General features: G+C 29.9%; 1 protein-coding gene across 2 annotated transcripts in view; it reads left to right on the forward strand.

Moving 5' to 3' along the window:
* Positions 1 to 22,954, forward strand: part of LOC110281919 (adhesive plaque matrix protein 2) — an 83,051-nt gene extending 60,097 nt beyond the window's left edge. The window contains exons 9-16 of one of the 2 annotated variants that reach the window (XM_071185085.1): positions 1,224 to 1,376; positions 5,936 to 6,043; positions 9,168 to 9,314; positions 13,233 to 13,337; positions 17,074 to 17,319; positions 19,363 to 19,429; positions 19,523 to 19,578; positions 22,724 to 22,954. In XM_071185085.1, the coding sequence (XP_071041186.1) occupies positions 1,224 to 1,376; positions 5,936 to 6,043; positions 9,168 to 9,314; positions 13,233 to 13,337; positions 17,074 to 17,319; positions 19,363 to 19,429; positions 19,523 to 19,578; positions 22,724 to 22,818 (977 nt within the window). In that variant the 3' untranslated portion in view covers positions 22,819 to 22,954. The remainder of the gene's footprint in view (positions 1 to 1,223; positions 1,377 to 5,935; positions 6,044 to 9,167; positions 9,315 to 13,232; positions 13,338 to 17,073; positions 17,320 to 19,362; positions 19,430 to 19,522; positions 19,579 to 22,723) is intronic. The other variant, XM_071185084.1, reaches the window with a different exon arrangement.
* Positions 22,955 to 23,781: the final 827 nt, after the last annotated feature.

The raw sequence follows: 23,781 nt of genomic DNA on the forward strand, positions 1-23,781 counted from the left end.
TTTTCCGCTGCCATCACTCCCGAACACGTTGAACTTACTCTCGTCTGTAAAAACAACTGTTTTCCAAAAATTAAAATCTTGGTTAATATGTGCAGAAGCAAAATCAAGTCTCTTTTGTTTGTTAGTTGATGAAATGAACGGCTTTCGTCTAGAAACTCTACCATTGTAGCCGGCTGATCGAAAAATTCTACGAACAGTCTCTGGATGCACTTTCTTTCCACTAGCTGTTGCAATTTGATTCGCTAATTTTGGAGCACTAATTTTCGGATTTTTCTTCACTTTCCTTACTATGGCTCTTGCATCACGATCATTAAGCTTCCTTGGACGACCACATCGATATTTGTTAAGCACATTTCCACGCATAACATAATTTCTGTAGATTGTTTGAACAGTTGACCGACTTTTTTTTACAATTTTTGCAATTTCTGCATAAGATTTATTTTCATATTTCATTCTCACTATCATATTTCGAAGTTCAAAAGATGTTTCCTTTCCCTGACTCATTTTGTTGAAGTTACAATGTCAAAAAATCTCGGGAAATGAAGATTAGAATAGATAACGAAACATGTAACCTCAAACTAAGACAATCTTCCAAAATCACTTCGCATACAATTTTTTTTCCCGTCTGCCAATCAGGTGTATGCAGACTTTTGCGACTTGATAATTACTATACAAATCACAAAATTACCTAGAAATTATTATTTCTGAATATTTTTATTATGGAAAACAAATTTTTTAGAGAAAACTGAAGGAGTGATATGATTTTTAAAATTGAAATTTAATTGCTTTTTGAGAAACCTTTATTTTGATCAGTGTATGTAGATTTTTGTGACTGACTGTATATATATATATAATTGTAAATGAGTGTAAGATAAAAGAACAAAGGCAGGAAACAAACTTTCCGATGAAAAGTTTAAAAAAATAAGAAGGGCGTTAAAGTTATATATAGATATAATTAAATATATCTATAATAAACTTAAATAAATGAAAAAAATTATCTAGACTTGAAAAAGTAAAATTTAATTTTAAAGACGAACCAAGGAATAATAGCTTAAATAAATCATATATAATTTGGTGAATGAAAAACAGAAAAGGTGCCGGATAAAAGAGTGTCATCCGCTTAATTGGATGTTATTATTTCATTTGAACCACTAGCTGCAAAATTTAATGGTTTTGTTTCTTCTTTACGTTATATATTCATTGAAGTGCCTATTATTCAACAGAAATAACTAAATGCGACCTCGGAATGTTTTCGTGTCCCTTACCAGAGAGGGCTAAATGTGTGATGATAGGAGATGACGATTATTATTGCGAATGTAAGGGTGGCTACGTACCCAAAGAAGGTGAAGTGAAGAGAAATAAACAGGAATGCACAAGTAAGTTTTAATAAAAAAAAAATTTTTTTTAAACTTGTGTTATTCAGATAAAAATTCTGAATGATGCCACAAGGAAAAATATTTCAAATTTTTCAAAATGTTTTATTGCATCAAACTGTTATCAATTGCAAGTGTTGTAAAGGGTAAAAGTTGATATCACTCAAGTAAAGCATACATTTAAACTATATTCTTACAACTTTATGCAGAAGTGTTTAATCTGAATGCATATGTGTTTTACGCATGTGTTATTAAGATTGAAATTCTGAATAACTTCACAGGGAAAAATCTTTAATATTTTATCAAATGTTTAGTTAGATCGAAATATTGTCAATTACCAGAGTTGTAAAAAATTATATCACTCACAAAAAATTAAGCTATACTGTAACAACTTCAAGTCAAAATACTGTAATTCGAAGTTAATGCTTTCCAAATGAGCTGAAACTTTTATAATAATTAGTAGAATGCTTCAAATTTTGGTGGCAAAAAAACATGTTTATTGAACTACCACAAGGAAGCTGTAATAAAACAGCAACCAATTGAGCAGGAGTGGAAAAACACCTTAAATTTCGATTTTCTCAGTTTCGCTGATTTCTAAGAATTTTTTAATTGTCTAAAATAAACTGTATTTATATGTCAAATCTGCACAACATTGTAAATGATATTCGGGGAACGCTTGAGTACGTTTTTCCAGAAACCTGAATGTCTAGTATGTTTTTGACATTCTTAATTAACTAAGTTTATCAGTTTTTTAAAAAACATTTTTTCGTTTGTTTTGCATAATATTCTATGTGATAAGTATTATGTATTTCACTTACCTTTTTTACTCAATCCCAATTTTTAACTTTATCCAATAATTTGGCAAAACGCCATACTCACATGAACTCCATTTTGAGTTCAGTTACTTTTAACTGTTATCATGTATGCTTTTCTCTTTCATTTTCAAGATGAATGGAAAATGGGCAGCAAGGACTCAGATGCCCAGCTCTAATGCAAATGATCATGTGATAAGTATTAAAAGGACGTTGAAATGAATTTACTCTTGATTTCAACCTCTTTCGTAGAGATTGCTTCTCAGCATTCTTAAACTTATTCTAGAAGAATATTACCTTGTCAAAATTCAGAAATAAATTTGTAACAAGGCTGGTGAGTAAATAATTCGAGTTGTGAAAAATTATTAGAGTAATTTTCAATCATCAAACATCTATATCAATGATTGCCCCTAAAAATTTCACATGCCAAATCTAGCTCAGGTGGCTCAACATATAGCGCTTTTAAAAACGGAAACGGAAATAACCAGAGAGAGCCTTCTCACCAAATGTGATCTCTTCCGAAATTCACCCTATCAGCTGCGGCAATCTCATACTATTAAGCAAGGCAGAAGTGAGTAGTCTTTGTCGATAGATCTCTGTTTTAGTATTTTGTCGAACGAATTTATCACGAATTTATATATTACGAATTTATTTGACCATTTTTGATTTATGTCGCGAATTTATTTGCTTTATTATTGTTATTAGTTATTCATTGAAAAATGAGTCTCAGTCGTGCTGTTACGCTTTAAGATTTTATACTATAGCACATTTCTAATAGGTTTAACGAATTATGTCATTTATTGGAATTCAAATTTATTTTAATGACTTAGTATTTACTTAAAATATGTAATTTTGTTTTTTAAAGTTGTTATATGGATTTGAATGATTGTTTTGAATTCGTAGAATTTTGTGCATTTGTAATGTACCTAAGGTAGTAGCGAGTGAAGCGAGCTTGCTAACCATATAAGATTGCGTAGCAATTTTCGGGGGTTGGCGAGCGTTAGCGAGCAGGGGGCGCAGCCCTCTAGAAGGTTTATAATTTATGTTATGAAACTTAAATTTATTTTTCAAATTGGTACGGATTGCTTTTCAAAAGAAGTAATTGTTTCATCGCAAATTTTTAAAATCAGCTACAATCTTTAAAAACTTGAATAAGTAGGGGTTTAAACAAAAAAAATCACGGTGGTTATTCATTAAAAAATTAAAAAAAAAAGTAAATAAAACAAAACAAAAGTAAAAAAATCTTATTTAGCTTTTAATAATAAATTTCACTAGTTCAATTTTATGTAGAATGCGATTGTATTTTCTTACAAACAACAGATGAGGTGAGCGAACACGAATAAAAACTGAAATTACAAACAAAAGAGACTTCTCGGTACGAAATATTAGGATGGGAATCACTAGAAAATTTTTTCTAGTGGTAGCAAATATTAGAATTTAATATCAGATTCTTAGTGTCGAAAATTTATTTAATGTTTTTTTCCACACCACAATATGGGAATAATTTTAAACTTCAAATAAAATGCCACATTTTTTTGTTTTTAGCAAAATTAACTGAACTTTAAAATTATTATTTTATTATAATTTATTTATTAAAGCTTTAGTTCTTATTTGTCGACTATTCCATATTTCTTTTTATTTTCGTATGGCATTTAAATACTTGCTGACTCGGAGCTAACAACAATTTTTGAATTAGTATGAAAATAACACAAAAATGTATTAATTTGCTGTATTTTGCCAGCACAAACCTCTTTGCATGTTTATCAGCTTAGAAATATTTGTTTAAACTGTTTATGTACAGTGGTTATCAAAAGCAAAGTAAATCAAATTGGTTTAATCAAAAATAAAAGGGGAGCTTTTAATTTTTTTATCTCTATATTTGTTCGAGAATTAACTCTCGCCAAAAGTGAATGAAGTTGGTAAGATATATTTAATGCTAATAAGTACAGTGGCTATTTAATACCACGTTATCCATTGAGACGTCGTTACGTTTTTAATTTGATAGTGCGATATTATTACTTAGAAGTGCGAGAGAAAAATGAAAATCGAAACTTGTTTAAAACAAATTCGAGACCTGATTAAAAACTAGTTACACTAATATGAGATAAAAATACTATAATGATATTGTTTATTTATTTCTCGACCCGCCCTATTCAGGGCACACGAGAGTAGAACAAACATTCTACTGACAAAACATACATAAAACACAAAAAATTACATTAGCAACAAGTATAAATGACATATAAAGAATAAATTAAATTTTGAAAATATTTACTCTATAAAATACAAGGCATAGAGAAATGCCTTAAACAAAAAGTATTGAAATTAATTTTAACTTAATAATAATGAAATTACATGGCAGATAAGTAACTGCAAAACATAAGAAGATTATTTTGACAGCTGTCGAAAGTGTAAGGCTTTCAAGGTGACTGGATAGCGAGAATTTTGAAAGGAAATATGAAATAAGAAAAATAAAAATAAGAGCCTATAATGATATTTTAAATTTAAATAAATCTACGTTTCTGCATTTTCTGCTCTTAAAATATTACAACAGATTGGAACACAGCCCCACATTATTCTTAGCATATGCGTCATACCCCGTAATACAACTAATAAAAACATTTAAAAAAGTTTATTTTCCAGAACAACATAAAATTTAATTGAATGCTCTTATAAATTCATGTTAAAAAATAAAATAGAATGCTAATAATAACTTCAATTAACGCAATTTTTTATCACTTAGAAAAACATAAGATAATTCTTAGGGTGTTAACTGTTGTTGTGATGTCATTTATTAATTATAATATCACAATTAGAAATAAATATAATGCAAATAACATTAAGTTCTTAGGGATTATCACTGTTCTAAGGTACAACACTTTCCCCCATTTTTTCCCTCTTCTATCACCAATTTCCCTCTATTTTTAAAAATGACATAAGATGAAGATTAAGGAAAGACGAATATAAGATAAAGGTTTTGGCAAGATGAAAAATAAAATAGCCAAAGATAAGTGGCAAAGAAAAAGGTACGATAAAAGTATTAAATAAATTTTTAGCTTAACCCCTTACCTGTTGCAAAGCTATGTGCTTTTCTATCTCTTTTTGCTGCCTTGTAGAAAATGTTTGCTATTTGCGAGCGTTCAGGTAGGGCGTAAAAAGAAAATGATACGTCAAAAACGCAAGGAAATGAAAAGACTAACCTAGAACATATTTCATCAATAGCTAGTTGCACAACACTCAATATTACATTATCATTATTCATCTAGCATAATATTACATCAAAAACAGTTATCGGATTATTGAATGGAAAGAAAAAACGATATACTGCAGCAGGAGAAGAAGTTAAGACTTCTTCATTTAATAATTTTTAAAATGTAGCTTACAATTTGAGAATTCTTAAACTGTTTAAAAAAATAGGTGTAAAGTAATGAGGAAAGCAAAAAAATTTGTAATGCTCATCCAGAAATAATTTATAATCTAAAAAAGAATTTGATAAGAGGGTAAAGAAAAACTATGCGAAAAATCTGTAAAGATTTTTAAAATTGAAAAATAAACAAACGTTATAAAGAAAATGCATAAAAGGTTTCTGAAAACTACTATTTTGAAGTAAGCGCATGGAATAGCTACACAGAATTTTTATTTGAATGAAATCAACAAAGCTTATTAGGACAGAATAGATTAGAAGTAATTTTGCTGCATATTTCTTTCCATTCCACGGAGGATTTTAAACACTTGTTTTTCTTTTAAAAGGTGGATGCGATAAGCATTTCTGCAAAGAAGGTTCAACCTGTTATCCTCTTGGCAAAGATTATTGGTGTATATGCCCTCCTTTCTTCGAAGGAAAAAATTGCACTAAAGGTAATTAATTATAAGCAATTGTTTGTTTCCGTCTTTTTTATTTCAGTTTGAAGTAAATTATCGAGCTAAAATAATCACTGCAGTTTCACAAAGTGTCAATATTTTCTGCTATTTGGAAAACTTCATAAGATTTGAAAAAAATGCTCACAAATTATCTCTTCAAATATTACAGAACTTTTATTTTTGAATACTTTAATATAGTATCTTCAAGTTGTAAAATAATTCCAGTTTTCCACACTGATGGTGAAAAATTTCCTCAACTTATAAAAATTTTTTTAATTGCTATAATCATTCAAATTAAAGATCCCTTGCTTAAATTCTACTTCCTCTCCTTTTAATTTATGGTGATTATATGAATCAATCATGCAATAAATAATTAATTCAATTATTGGATTAAGTGTTGTTTTATTTTATTCATTAAAATGTGTTTGACTGAATCTAGTTACAATCATTTCTCCTTTTGAGAATTTTTAAATGTTCAAGTTTTAAAATTTCTTACAGCAATTATCTAATTTTGACTCTAGAATGTTAATAATAAAAATATCTGACTATTTATTTCTGTTCATAAGTACTTTTAATGCACGTAAATTGTTTTGAACACAACCAACCATCCTCGTAATTTTTTTAAAAACTCAAAATACATAGCACATAAATATTTACTATAAATCTCCTATTGTCATAACGCTATTTCAAAGACTCGTATAAAGATATAAAATTATCAAAGCAACTTGCTAATTTTTAGCATGATTTTCGAGGCAAAATACTATATAGCTTTTGAGATTCACTCAAATCATTATTATTTGCTATAATGTCATCAAGTTGAATTTTAAAAGAAGTGCACTATTCGTATTTCCTGAAAATTCAGACAAAATTGCTTGGAAGAATCACACTTTTAACTGCGAAACTTTCAGAGTTCTTTTCAACTTTATTATTTGTTTTATCAGTATTTAAGTTCTAATATTTGTTAGTATTTCAGTACTCATCTCTATATTGTTTCAGGACGATTTTCGCAATCATTTAAATCGTCCTCTAGGGTAGACAGTTCAGTTTCTTTTATGGTCTTTAGTGACTTTGGAGAGCCTTTTAGTGACCGCCTGTTTTTTTTTAAGTGATTCAACAATTTTCAGTTCAACTAACATGGATAAAGTTACCAGAAAATTTTTTAATCGAGTAATGTTTCCTTCGACAGCTACTTTCCTTTTATTGATCGCATCCTTTGTCCTGGCTGTTGGCTTCAGCTCGTAAGACCAAAAAATATGATCGTTTTAAATTTTTAAAAGTAATGTATAATTTAATATTTTAATGACGAACTTCATTTTAGTATATATGTTACCGGCAAAGTATGAAACGCCGGCATTATATATAATGTCTGACGTTTTTAGGCAAAGTATGAAATATAAGAAGTATTACATACTTTGCCTAGACATTATTTATAATGCCGGATGCCATTTAGGCAAAGTATGAAATAAACGTCCAAATGAGGTTATTATATAAATGATGTGCATGTTACTGTGAATGACCGAAATCGGTGGTTGTTGACTTTCACCGGTGAATGTTGACAATCACATAGTCGCTTTGGTGAATGTCCGAAATATTTATTACATCCAATTTTATATTAATTTATTCGTGGATATAATTACATTTATTCGATATTTTAATACTTACTGACGATAGATTGGAAGAAACATCAGTGTTTGGAGTATTGGGCAAATATATATACCGGGCAATGATACTTGACCTTAAAAAAATATCCTCATAACATCCTCCATTTACATAATAACCTCATCAGGACGTTTATTTAATACTTTGCCTAAATAGCATCCGGCATTATCCATAATGCCTAAGACATTTGTGAAATATAAATCATTTTATACTTTGCCGGCTAGTTTCAGGCATTATATATAAAGCCAAATTTCATACTTTGTCGGTAACATATAAAATTTGTAATGCTGCAATAATTATAAATATTTAAATTATTAGCTTCGGGAAGTTTTTAGTTGTTCACTTCATTCAAAAGCAGTTAAAAACTGCCTGAGTCAAAGATTCGAAACCGTCTGGTCTCATGACGCTCACGTGTCTACATCAGTTTTACTACTATATGGGCAGCAGGATAATAACTGAAAAAATTAAATAATATGATGCTACGACAGAATTTATAAAGAGTGGTTGTCGAACCGGGCTGTCTCAGCTCATAGAGCACTTGGATCTCAATGAGGTCCAAGTTAGAAACCCAGCAATGGACAAACGATACCAAGTCCGCACCCAGCTCACAGCGACCACAGTGCTGAATTAAAATATCATTAGTGGTACACAGATCGAGAGTCCTCTTGCCATCGTTCTGACTATGAAACGTTTTTGTCGTTTTACACTGCATGTTAAGGAAATGAAATAATATTTGTCATAACAGTGTGGGTTAAATTTATAACCCATTAGCTTATACAGCCAATATTAGCTTTCGTGTCCGTTATTATATTCCCGGTTGTGATGCGGGCTGAATAGCGTTTGGTATGATTCTTCATCTCATTCAGTAGATGGCATAACATATTATATACCGTTGGAAAGCTGAAAATGGATCTATTCAATGGTGTTGGTCGGTTGGTTCTAATGCCACTTGCCACACGGGCAAGCCTGTTTGGTGAAGCCGAGCAAATTTAAGGCAGAGTGTGCGATTCTTGTTTTTCAGTGGCGCCATCTATGGCCAAGAATTCGACTCCGCCACACCATACGTCACACTTGTCTATAAGGCGGACCCATTCATACATCTATTCATTCATCCACAGATCGTAATTTTGACCTGAATCAGAGAAAGATCGATTTCCAATCCAGTACTCCCAGAGGTATTGATTTGTTATGGGAACATGGAGGACTTTCAGACTCAGTAGAATTTTAACGTGCATCAGTCACCAACTACACGGGAAGTCTTCGGCCGGCCGAGTGCGAACCCACGAACTCTCGGTCATAGGCCCAGTGCCCTACCGACCTGGCTATCCCGGCACATTCAATGGTGTTCAATGGTGTTTAATTATTATGTGAAAATGTTAGCAGGTGAATGGTTTAATGACAGAGTTCACGCATTCATTTGAATACATACGAGATTTAGTTATTGATTTAATTCTATTAACAGAAAGTGCATACAAGTGTAAAGATGGCGATTGTCCAGGTGCAAATACAAAGTGTGCCCCGGATGGGAATACGTATAAATGTGAATGTCTCGATGGTTTTGAACTAGTAGATGAAAGCAAGAAGAATACAATGGAAGCGGTATGCGAAAGTAAGTTTTATACATCTTTTTAAAATTGAAATACTTATTCGAATACTAAATTATGAACTACGTAAAAGAAGCTTGGCTTTAATTTCATGAAATTTCAAATGTAACTTTACTATATATCTATAAAATTTGCTTTTAAAGGCACAGAAAAATTTTATAATAGAGTAATACTGCTTACGTGGAATTTACTATTAACAACAATTACTACCTTGGACAGCCGTGTAATTAGTAAAGAAGATAAATTTAAATACTTTTCTGATACTACGGAATTGATAAGTTATAGTTGTCGGAGCAGCGTGCTTTAAATGGCTGGACGTTCATTTACATTTCTATTCCATCTACCAGTTTCAGTTATGACAATTAAGTTCTATCAACAGCAGTTGCACACAGGTGTAAAGATTATGATTGTCCAGGAGCAAACTCAAAGTTTGTCCCAGAAGAGAATACGTATAAATGTGAATGCCTTGATGAGTTTGAACCGGTAGATGAAAGCCAGAAAAATACAAAGGAATCGGCATGCAGAACTATGTTTTATACAACTTTTTAATTTACATGGACATTAAATTACTAAATACAGAAAAGAAGAATAGTTTAAATTAACTGAAATTTAAAATATATATTTACATTCAGCAAGGAAACTGGCCTTATAACATCTGAACGGCTGGACAGATTTTCATTCCTTAAAGTATTATAGCATTATCTCAAAGATATATACTATATATTTAATCCATAGGTTGTAAAATAAAATCAAGCAATGTGACGTGCATGTACATCGAACGAAGAACAAATGGTCCTATTAGGAATTTTACTACCGAGATATTTTGTTAATCATTATAACATATATATAGGATTTTTTTTCTACCCACTATAAAGAAAGTAGTGATGAAGTGGTTATAATATAAGATATTTGGCTTTGGACCGTAAGTTTTCATCCCCCCCCCCCAAACNTTTGTATAGTTTTACGTAAGAATATTAACTTATATTTTACCATTTAGAATTTGGTAAAAAGATTTCGTATATTGTACCTAATATTGACAAAATAAATTTACCATTTTATTTCGGTAAAAATATTTTTGTAAGTTTTACGTAATATTAGCGAAGCAAATTTATTATTTAGATTCAGTAAAAATGCTTCTCTGCATTTTACGCATTATTGACGAAGCAAATTTATCATTAAAATAATATGTAAAAATAACATACCCATTCTATTCTGTGAAAAACAAATGTCATTGCGAAAAACAAATGCTCGAATTTCACGAAACTTCCTTTGTTTTTGACGAAACTCTTTCCTGGTATTTACTCCGAGAAACATTTCGGCAAAGTGACGAAATAGCTATCCGCACTTCTTCGAAATATTTCGAATAGAATAACGAAATATTTCATTATTCTATTTTTTTCCACAAAAAAATTTTGCACCTAACTTTTCCAATAATCTCTACAAACTTTTCCTATAAACGTTATCAGGGGTGACATATAGCTGTATCAATTTCAACTTAACAACGCAAGAAAAACAGATAGAACAGGGAGAAAAATTACACCCATGCCCGAGGCAGGATTCGAACTCATGATCTTCTTTGTACGATGCCAAATGCTTGACTACCATAGGAGTCGGCCAACTCAGTTCGTTACTTTATTTTTGATCGTTCAGTCTTCCTCCTAGTTACGTTATGTTAGCTAACAATATCCTACAATACATGAGGTTTCGAGTAGAGGAAATATTTTCGTCATATATTTAAGAGTTTCTATTTCATAACAAATCGCACGGCTTCGTAATGTAATAATTCTCTAAATTAACGAATTGTTGCTCAATTATTGCTGGAACGTCAAAAGTGAGAGTTTTATTTCTGAGAGTGCAATAAACATATTTCAAACTTAGAAGATAGAAACACTTATTGCGTAGGAAGACATATATAGTAAAATATATTAAAAGACATGATTAATTTAAAATTTTATTTTAAAAGGAATATGTTGAAGTATTGTTCATTAGAATGGAATTGTAATGCGCAACAGATGAGAAGTATTTTGAAAATAAAAACCAAAAGCTAACTTCACTACTTATCCTAAATTTAAATAATATTCATTGTAACTCAATTGATAACAAATATTTCACATTGCATAAATTGGAATTAGACATTTAATTTAGTTATGATAAAAGAAATAATTATACTTATTTAGAGTGTTTCATTTGAAGTTTTATAAGATTATTTAATTTTTTGTCGTGGTCTTATTTTTTATATTTTACTAGCTGTATGCCCATTCATCGATCGGGATGAAAAATCTGAACAATCAATATATTAGTACTGAACAACAGTATGAAATCACTCACAAAATTGAAACAAACACAATTTAATATATTTTGTCCTTTCTGAGGACTTAGCGTTAATTATATTAAGCAAAATACGTTTTTAGTAGTCTATCTAATCAGAATGAACAGTAATCGCATTCAATATCATTTTAAATGATGCAATTGTTTAACGCCAACTCATGATAGTCAAAATCTACCACAATCAACCACTTTTCTCGATACTTATTCCTTCAGAAAGTCCATTAAAAAACTATTTCAAGCTCTTTCCACAGTATCTATATTAAAGCTTCCAAGTATTGATGCTGTTTTAATTGGTGTCAAATACATTATACATTTATTAGTATATTTGATACCTATTAAAACTGGACCAATTACCTTAATATCAGTAGTGCCAATTATCAAAATGAATTAAACATTATTGTCCTCAATGATAGTATAACGATTTTTTATGAATCTCCAAAACGAATTAGCACTTTCTCTCCATTAATTTTGCCTTAATAAGTAGATAGAGTACCTAGCTTGCTTTTTATTTCAATTAGTACACATTACGGAAATTAATTAGGCATAATTGGAGTTATTAATAGATTGGTAATTTTTTACTCTTCCCTAAATACATTTAATACCATTTCCCTATTAATTTAGCTTTGAACATCACTCGTTTTTTTAAATTTTAAATAGTGCATATTACTAAACTTAAATATCATAGGCGTCAAAAATAGTACATGGCTATTTCTTACTTTCATCCTAAACGAATTAGTACCGATTCTCAATTAACTTTGCTTTTTAGTGCATAGATTTTTTTTTATTTCAATTAATACTTATAACCGGAAGTAAGTATCATTATCGTCAATAATGGCATTCCGATTTTTTACGATTCTCCCTAACAAATCTGAATCATTTTTTTATTAATTTTGCCTAATGCATAGTTTATTTTTTATTTCAATTTTCTTATTACCAGAATTAATTAAGCATTACTAAACCTTTCCCGCTTCTCCTAAATAAATTTTTAACAATTCTCCACTAATTTCGATTTTTAGTACGCAGTTTTTTATTTTGTTTCAATTAGTATCTATTACCAAATTTTTTTTAATAGTGGGCACTTGGAATGTATTGTCCCATTGGCCAGGAGTGCTAGGACTGCTACTCTCTTCTCGTGTTACCCAGTAGGCACCTGTGACGAAGTCACGGCGGAGGAGCAGTTAATAATTGAAAATAATTAAATTTAGAACATCGGTTAATACTTAACAAATCAGTAACTACCATTTTTCTAATCTCTATCTCATACGATCTAATTGAAATTTTTTAATCAATATTATAGGATTGAGAGCGAAATTTACCACCTTCGCACACTGTTTAAATTTCAGGACGCTAGCATAAATGATTCTAAAGTTACAAAAAAGACACACACAAACTCTTCATTTCATTATTAATAAAATTTCAATGTTTGAAAAATAGTTGAAAAATCATTAAGGGGATTTTAAACCAATGAAATTTAGAAAGATAGCTTGTGCAAAATAATTCGATATTTTCAGGATACAATATTTTTTTAACAATATGATAAAATAAAAACATGATAAGCATATTCATTGACAAATTCTCTTTCATTTATGTTTTAGATTGTTATTGTGGTCAACATAGCTTATCTTGCTCATTTGATGATGTAGGAAACAAAAAATGCATGTGTATTGCAGGTTACGCCCAAAGAAACATAACATGTGCAGGTAAAATTTTCAAGACAAGGTATTAAAAGTTATATCCAAGGTCATAAGCATTAAGTTTATTTTTTAAACACTTTAAAAAGAAGAAAAAATATATCTTCAAAACTTGTTGACAATAGAAGTTGCGAAAGTTATCTTTTGAAAGATTATGAATTTACAATTTTATTATTAATTATAATAACTATGCTATATTATATGGTATAACTATATATTTTATATACTATTTTATTGTATATAAAACTATACTATTTTACAGCTATACTATAATTATATTTTATAACCGTCGTTGAACAGCCGACCCACTTTTTTGGGTTTAGGACTACTAATGTTCAACTACGTAACCTTGTAACTTTGAACCCAATCCAGAAGACAAGAAAACTCGTGGATCAAGTATTGGGAGAAATTTGCCTTCGTGGAGGACTTTTTAATGGAACTATCCCGCATTTGCATTACATGGAGAGGAAGACCATGAGAGCCTCCCACGGTTAGCTAGACGACAAGGGGACTCCAGCCCGATCTGTCTACCACTGGGGATATTTCACGGTGATAAGCACTGTGATCGGTGAGAGCCAGGTGTGGGATTCGTATCGACCAGCCATCGCTTTGATTCGAACCCGGTTCTCCACATGGGAAGACGAACGCCTTATCCCTTGAGCCACCACGGCTCCTATTCTATAATTATACTATTTATATGACAAATGACAGTTGAACCGTTTTTTTTTTTTGGAATAAGTTCTCTATTGCATTTTGTGCAATTTTATGCTGTTATGCTACCAAACAAATGTTATTACTAATTCAACATAAATGATTTTGTTATTACTTAATAATATGCATAGTAAGTAAAAATTAAAACACGCATTGGATTAAAAAATTATAGTAAAACGTTATATTCCTGTAATCTGCATGATGTAAAAATATAGAAACAGTAAAATAACTCACAAAATATGCATTAGACTGAAAACTATTAATACGCTAAAAATAAAAGGCGTAAGAATAATGCGCAAAAATTAAAATATGCATCAGACTGAAAATAAAAGCTATTATAATAATATACTTTCTCTCTATAAAATTATATATTTACTCTCCTGCTGTCTACTGTATCTAAAAATAATGTAAAATATCTCTCGAAATGTGTATGAGACAAAATTTCTAAAATACAGGATTGAAATATTAAAAAAAAAAAAACGTATTAAACAACGGATCACAAACTTGTCTCTCTCAGCAATAAGGTGAAGGGAAAAAACCATTTCAAAATCTACTATGGAAGCAGCCAGTATTTATTCCTGATTTGGATTTTTCAGAAAAATGTACCCATATTTGACTAACAGGTTTTTGTGGTTTCTTAGATTATATAGAACACGCACTCACCCCCAAATTAAGTGGCCCAAATTCGAATCGAATCCCAGAGATGACTTATCGATACGAAATCTGTTCCAAGCTCCCACCGATCACAGAGCTGATTAAAAAAATTTCTTGGTGTTAGACGGATCATAAGTTTGAATATACTTGCCGTTGGGTTATTCGTGGGAGGCTTTCATAGTTTTCCTTTCCATGTAACGCAAATGCAGGTTAGTTTCACCAAAATGACTTTTGTAAAAGATAGCTTATCAAAATGCTCGATTAATGAGTTCCCTCATTTTCTGGGTTAGGTTCAAAATCAGATAGCTAAGGAGCTGAACATTGAAACTTAAAATTTGGAAATCTGTGTGATTATAAATTATAATATGAAACAACGGATCGCAGGATTATTGTTCTCAGATGAGGTTGTAAGTGCAAAATGAAGCAAAGATTGTTTGAAACGAAGAATGCATGTCAGACTGTCGGAATAAAAATAGATGCATTTATTCTTTATTTTAAAAAAGAATTTCTAAAGCACAAAACTCGACCCTCATCCCCTTGGTTTTTGTTCTCGTTTCCAGGGGTGAGGTTCAGCGAAAGAGTTTAGCATCATTTGATGCATTATTTCAAACTATTTCACTCATGGTTTTTAGGTGAAACATTTACTCCAAATATACAGCAGTTTCCATATTTTTGGGTCCACTATTTTTTTTCTTCTTATATGGAGCATCAAATGAATTGAAATAATCCAACACCTCTTTATTCTACATTCAAAATTTGTCCAAGGGAAAAATAAATTTACTTGAAAATTCATATTCAAAAGGAATATGATGTATTTATTCTGAACATCTCAATATTAAATCATAATCTGCAGTTAAATATTGTAAAAATGCCGACTAATATTATAATATATATTCGACTAATATTATAAATAATATATTCGTACTTTTATAGCTTCTTAAACATTCTAGTATTATTCAAAATTTTTACAATATGCTTAAAATAACCAATAATGAGATTTTAAAAAAAAGTTCGATACAATTTTAGTATAAATAGTTTTAGGAGCAGAATTTTTGGGAAAATAATAATTTTCTTGGTTTAAACGTTATGTTTCCAAACATTATTTGCGTATTCATCTACCATTTGTTATGATCGACATGTTTATAATTTTCTCAACTACTGGTGACTGAAAATTTTCAAAATCAATTTTCATAATCAATCAACGATACGAGGTGAGGCATCTTAATTGTTTTAGTTTGCTGTTTATGTTTGCTTCATAACTAAGGTGATCTCCTAAGCAAGGAAAGAGATTCAACCTGTTTTATTACGTAACGAACTTTGCATTGTAAACAAAGTGGCTTTTTTGGGGGAAATGTTTACGTTTCGGCTTTAAACTAGCTTAACAGTTAAACTAGCTCCATCCTAAAAAGAAATTTTTAGTAGCTGTTCATTAATGAAAGAAAAAAGGATATGGCATTGTTCAGTTAGGAAACTATTTTATTTATTTTCCCAAGTTTCAAAATTAGTTTCAACGTTAATTAACAGATAACGCTGATAAATGAAAAAAAATATAACTCTTTTTATGCTGCATGTCAGAAAATTTCAAGTTTAAAAATAAATAAAAAAAACAGCTTGTTTAGTTAATTTTGTCGTCGACAGCACAAATATTTAGCAAATCATGAATTCCAACGCAATTTTGTTTTATTTGCAAGTGTCTTCTGAACCTTACTAAAAATACCCACAGTTAGAGTGCCTTACATTTGAGATAGGGCTATCATTTTTAACTATGCATACATTTAATTTTGCTTTAAAAAATTACCTGGCTCACCTTATTTTTAAAATCGCCAATATAGCAAGATGCTATATTGGCGAAATAAAATTTGTTTGGCGATGCATAAAATTTGTTTTTTTTTCTTCATATTTTTTCATATATCGTTTTGGGCTATTTTCAGAAATAACGTAAAATGCTTTTGCCCAATATAGGCTAAATTTAACCTACTCATAAATAACTATTTCAAAACCACAGCAATTATAAAAATAGCGTATTATTCGTGAAAAAGACGTTATTTCGTGTATAACGGCAGAGCCTTCAAAAAACATTCCTAATTTATATTCCTAATTGAGTACGCGTATCTCTAGTAGAATTGAAGAGATTTTGTCTATTTGTGAGATTTAAATCTGAATTAATTAGATACTTGCAAGCGACGTCATACTTGTGTGTCAAACCTGATTGTCTTCCGAATTGAAGAATGCTACGCAAACGTAGCTGGCAAGTATCCAATTGCAAGTTTCGGGACTCCCAGTATGCAATTAATCAGAATCTATCATCCCTTTCTTTTGTTTATTAATTATTCAAACTTCGAAATATTTTCTAATAACGTGACTTTTTTTATTTTGACAGCGATGTGTAGAAGTAACAGTGATTGCTTAAATGGCGGAATATGCAGATACGACGGAAATGGTTACTTTTGCAGTTGTAAAGAGCATTACAAAGGAGACAAATGCGAAACAAATGATGTCTGCGATTCAATGATAGAAAAATGTGATGCAATTGGAGCTGTGTGCACTTACAATGAACTGCTGCGGAAAGGATTTTGTGAATGTCCTCCTACCAGAACATTCAACAGAAAACGGAAAATTTGTGAAGGTAAATATGTTTGCCAAGTTTATCATAATTAGTAAAAATATTGGAAACCCGGAAATCATTAAACACTCGTTTCTCTTTTATTTATTTATTTACAGCTGGACTCTTTTATACTACAGTAGGACTCTTTTAGAGTCTGACTGATTTCAAAATTAAAAATCTCGGAAACCTGGGGTGATAGAGGGAAACGTAGATATGAAACAAACGGTGTGTCGGTTTTGAAAGCTGTGAAACTCATGCGCACAAATTTTGCGACTTAATTACAGAAATTGCCAAAAGATGGCGCTATTTCCTGCACAGTGTTCTTGAATCGAATATAAATGCTGTAAGATTGTAAGCTTGCCTGCGATATTATAGTATCAGAAGCACGCACTACTTCATAGAATGTGCGTTTTAAACCTTATAATTCAAGTACGACTACCTGCTTTTACTTTTTAAACCTAGAACTGGTCATTTTGATCATCGGTGGCCTTTCGAACCATCTGTTGGCAATTTTTTATAAAATAAATTTGTTATTTACAGAAAATTCATAATAATTTTTATAAATTTTTTGTAAATAAATTCGAAAATTTCTGTTTACTTTTCTTACAAATTTCACAATAAATATACCAATGATCTATCTCTCTTTGTTTCCAAGATTTTTAAATCTTAAAATCAGTCATTCCTCCGATGATATTTTTTGGTTTGTTTTTCGCTTTTTGTTAAATCTTATCCTGGTAGCAAAACTAGATCAGCATGGTGGCAGGACCAGCAGATTGATTTTTGCCTTTTAGATAAAAAAGAAAACAAGCATTAAAGAAAACAAATTGCCGGCAAATTTAAACTACATATACAAAAAAATTATAAAATACCTCCTTTGTATCAACAGCTTGCCTTTCATCTTTATAGGTTAAGTTTAACTCTTTTCCTATTAAATTTTAGTTAATGAATGTTAAATATTTTATTTAAGTATTAGAGTAATTTATGCTAAATAGCAGTATTCGACATTTCTGCCTTTTAAAACTTATGAGCCTACTATCATTTGTACATAAGTGTTTAAACACATGCTCTGCGCATAAATTTCAGAAATATCCCTTTGTGTTGCATATTTATTTAAAGGTTTCTGCAACTGGGCTGATTATTAGATTTACGAAATAAGAAACAAATCTATAAGAAATATAATATTCATCAAATAAAAGATTTTTTTTCTAACTGGAATACAGAAATATAAAAAAAGGTGTAGAGACATAGAATTTCTTCAGAAATCAAAATTGTCAGTATAAATAAAAACGCAAAGGTTCAAGATCTAATTTTTAAAACTTTTTTAAATGGTGACTTCTGTTTTGGTTATTTATCGCTTTGAAAAAAATGATGAATAAAATATCTAATAAGCAACGTGATTTTGGCGGAGACAATAAACTGTTTCTTTTTAAATGCTTTCTCTCCTCATAACAGGCCTCATAAGTATAAGTAAAAAGATCGCCGAAGCCATGAAAGAAGTTCAGCTGATTAACGAGTTTACTTTATGTATGTGCGAGAAAGAGAAAACCTTATCGAACGTTTCAGAACTGGTTTTATTTTTATTCCGAGCACAGGAGATGCTTTTATGAACAAAATACTAAAAAAAGTATTGAAGTAGTATCGATGTTTTGGCTTTTAACTCGGTTTACAGTTAACTTAGTTTCATCACAAATTGAAGTTGTCCATTTCTGGTTGTTGTTGAGCATTTCTCACTAATTGTCCATTTCTGTTTTCATTTTTATGTCTGAAAGCCAAGAACGTGAAAGCAAGTACCCATTTTCTTGATTCATTATTAAAAAATTTACATTTTGAATCCTAAAGCGTAGAAATTTTAAATTAGTATTACTGAAATCATTGAATTGGTCTACCTCTTGGCTATTTTTTTAAAGAAGAATGCATGCAAAATTAGTATACTGATTTAAATTACTAATTTTTTTTCATTTAATTCAAAATTTCAAAACAACTTAATTCCCTAGTTCAGCTCAAGTCTATTTAAATGTTTCAAGTTGTTTCATGTTTAAAATAAAAATTATTTACTTTTATTAGATATTTGCAAACCGGGAATTTGTGTGCATGGAAAATGTGAAGTTGTGGATTATCACGAAAAATGCAGGTGACTATTTAAATAAAAGTCATAAAAAGTTTATTTTTAAAACATAACTGAATGGCACTTTCAAACTTCAATTCGAATTTAAACATTTTGCAGGTGTTACGACGGTTACGAAGGAGACGATTGTGATCAAAAAATATCTAAAATCACAGGTAAGAAAATTTTTTTTTCTTTTATTGTGAGTAAAATGCTAGGAATAATTCATATGGGTATAGCTTAAATATAAATCACGCACAACTGTTTTATAAAAATCTAATGATGAATTCACAGCTTTCCATTGTTCTCCGAACATTTTTATTGACCAGAGAATCACTTGAAAGGATCCAGTTTTCCCACATTCATTTCCTCACCCGTTATCCTAAAAAAAGAAAAAAACAAATCAAACCGGAAGTCCTCCTCCTATGACGACATAGCAGCTCAGATTGGTATAAATCAATGCATTCGTATCATCAAGAGGAAGTAAAAAGCACCTCCTATTGTGCTGCCACCTACTGATAATAGAGAGAACCTCAGTCAGGAATAAGGCGATAAAGCTGACCCTAATATGCACGTTTGATACGTAGGTTTTGAATATAACTTACATCTTATGTCGTGTGGAAAAAAAAATTATGAACGAAAAAACTATATAACGTTTTTTACGAAAGTTGTAGAAAATAGTGAAATATCGTGCTATAAGTTATAACAATATAAGTTATAAAAATTTTTTTAAAAGAATCTAATTTCTGATTTTGAAATTGTACTTCTTTTACTTGTATGTCATTTCTGAGCTGTGCTTACCCCTTTGAAATCAAGTTAAGGAGACAGTACTTCTTTTAAGAGACTTCGAAATAAGATAATTATCTCAAATATTAGTACAAAAAAAAAAGAGTTAAAAATTCAAAAAACTGCTAAGTACTCTCATCGTTTGCGGTAAAAATTTGAAGCACCTTGTGCTAAAGATTTTAGCCGAAAGAAAAAGAGATGTAACAGGAGAAAAATGGAATTACATTTCTGATTTTAATAATTATAATAATTAATTTAAGGTTGCACAAAAATTACAGTATTTAACATACACTACCCTAAAGTAATAGAAGATACGAGTACATTTTCAGTTTCTTAATTTTTTTTAAAAATTTCTCAAGAAATACTTAAAGGATTATTTTGTAACATTTGAGGTATTTCGTTCATGCAATTTTTCATAGTTAGCGATAAGATTTACAGCATTCGGAGATTTGCAAGACCTACATTAAATTACGAAAAAAAAAACAGAAAACGGAAGTTTTTTTGAACACCCTATGCCTGAAGAAACTAGCAAAAAACTAACTTGTATTGATTAATTTAGCTATTTTTAATAAGTGCAAAAAGGTTCATAAACCTAGAGTAACTATTTATGAAGCTATGGACATTTTTATAAAAAATTAATTTTTTCGGCTTACCTGTTTTTGCTGTAACTTCATAAATATTCAATGGAATTAAACAAAATTTTTGGAGCAATTTAAGATAAAGTACAAAATTGTTGGTTTTAAATTTTAAAATAATTCGTTAAGAACGGCGCAAGTTAAGAGTGTTTAAGCTAGCTCTTTTATACAGTGCATGCGCAGAAAAAACTTTAAAAAGTTTTCTCATAATTTTGTAGGGAATCGTATTTGGCAATTAATGATAAAAGCTTAATTTGAGTATTTTAAAAATTTTAAACTAAGCTTCAGGTAACTCCCTAGGAATTTTTTGTACTTTTTAAAATAAAGCCCAAAACGATAAGGGGTTATCCACAAATTTCATCATGTACTAAACAAGATTTATTAAAACTGAGACTGGCAATGTGTGGGATCACCCAATGGAAGTATGATTTCTTTTGCATATTCCTTTTCTCGATACCATCAAAGATTATAGCTTCCGGACGATTATTGTAAGGTATTATCATTTGTTATTAAATTGTGTCTCAAGATGCAAAAAAATTTGTAAAAAATCCTGATTATTTATAGCTTACTTCAAGTACAAAAACAACTTCAAAATTATTTCTTTGAAACTTTTTAAATTTTTATGATATTCAAATTAATATTTTTTTATTAGTTGCCAAATACTAGTCACTACAAAATTATGAAAAAACCTTTTAAAGTTTTTCTTTGCATGTGCAGTATAGCTCAAATAATAATAAATTGCACAGATTTAGACGAATTGTCTTTTATTTTAAATCGACAATTTTGTAATTAATTTTGAATTGCTTCAAAAATTTGGTTTAATTCCATTTAATATCTAAAAAGTTATAATGAAAAAAGGTAAGGCAAAAATATTAATTTTTCGTAAAAATGTGCATATCTCTACAAATCTGTTTACTCTCGGTTTACGAAATCTTCTAAATCTTTTATTTGTGGTAAGGATTTTGTTCTGATAATGTTTGAAGGGTTTCTTTGGTGGGAAATTAAAGCGATTATTAAGGAGACCCCTCCCCTCACTATGGAACTCAACTGACGAAGGGGTGGAGACGAGGAGGGAAAATTCTAAATACACTTTTAAACCTTTTAATTTATTTTTCACAAGTGAACTGATGAAGGATATTTTCTCCATTTGGCACTATCTTTCGGTACACGAAAAATATAAAACCATCACCATATCATAATTTGAGACATAAAGCGCGCGATATGTTAGATTCGCAATCAGTTTTTCGCACAAAATTATGCCAAACAATTTTACAATATTCAGTTTTTTAAAGATATTTAAATAGTAAAAAGTTATTAGTTTTTAGATTTTTGGATAAGTATCTTTATTTTTTTTGCAATTAAGGTGGAAGAAAATTTTTAGCAACATCCAGACCACTTTTCTTCAGTTTAAACTGCAATAAAATTAGATCTTAAAAAAATCTAAAAACTGAGAAACGTGTAGTTTTAAATTGCTTACTCAAAACTACAAATCGCATCATTTTATTACTCAAAATTTTTAGGAAAAAATTCGCTTAAGTTCCAAAAGTTATCAAGGGCTATTTCTTTTAAACTAATAAAACGACCATACCATTTTTGAAAAGTATTGTGCTGTCTAATCTGTCTATTTCATTAAAAGTTTGTTTAATACAAAAAAAAATATAGGGAAAATACAAATTCAAAATTAACCAAGAATCTAAGACGGTTAGGGTAGAGGTATCTTAAGGAGTTGTTCCTACGTGGTGGGTATTTAACAGCGTGACCGAAAACTGTTAAGTGCCATAAAAATTAAGATAACAAAGCAGATCTTTATTTTCTGAATTCTTATGTTGCCATTTAAAATGTATGAATTTTTTTGAATTTTAGGATATTAAAAATTTAGTGATGTATATTTTTTTTCCAGATAAGTTAGAGTGGAGTATTGTGTTAGCTTTGTTAATTGCATCACTTACTTGCTTCATAACAATCATTCTCTGCTTTCTTAGATCTCGGAAGTAAGCTTACTTCTGTTGCTAAAATTCAAATGTAATAATCTTTTGAATTGTTTTGTACAATCATGATTTCTCCTTGTACACATCTCAATGATTAATAATTAGTTCCTTGGATTTAAGTAAATAAAGGATGATAAAGACTACTTTGATGATTGATTTGTCTGTAAATGACTTCATGTTTCTGATTGTCTTTAGTTATAAGTGGCTCCCAAAATTGCTCGTACACTTATGACTCTCAATGAAATAGGGCTCTGTTCATTAATTGAAATGAATATTTCAGAACCGATCTAAACTTTTAATCTAATGCTAAGATCTTAGCATTAAATAATTATTCTGAAATATTCATTTTAATTAATGAACAGAGCCCTATTTTGATGAAAAATGTAAGTGTACGTTCACTTTTTGGATCCACTGTAAAGAAAGTAGTAGTCTTGAATTCAAATATTTTTAAATTCCGTTTTCTGTTTTTTTTTAAATTCTTATATACAGGTATTATCTTTATATTGAACTACTAGTATAGATGTTAGAATGTTAAAATTAAACATATTGTAATAATTTTTTGGGGTAAAAAAATTTGACTGTTGATTCCATTCTTTTTTCAAACATAAATAGACTAAAATTGTTGTTAAATATGACTAACCCCGATGAGAAAAATTACTTCTTTTGCAATTTTATTAAAAAATTACAATTTTATACTTTAGTGTTTGCCTTAGTGGCTTATAAATTCTAGCCAAAGCTATGAGTTTTTTTTCTCGAAGTTTAGTCGAAATTGCGTTTTTCTGTAACAAATCTATGTAAAAAAAAAATTATTATTGAGCGTGTGTGAAAGAGATCTAAGGAAGAAGAAGAAGAAAAAAGGGAGCTAGTAAGGTCGGAATAAATGCCTCGTTAACGAGATTTTGCGTAAGTAACAAAATTTAAATTTTAGATTAGCGAAACTCTGAGACATTTTCTTGGATTATAAATTATC

This window comes from Parasteatoda tepidariorum, chromosome 9 (assembly GCF_043381705.1).
Source record: "Parasteatoda tepidariorum isolate YZ-2023 chromosome 9, CAS_Ptep_4.0, whole genome shotgun sequence".
Taxonomy (NCBI): domain Eukaryota; kingdom Metazoa; phylum Arthropoda; class Arachnida; order Araneae; family Theridiidae; genus Parasteatoda; species Parasteatoda tepidariorum.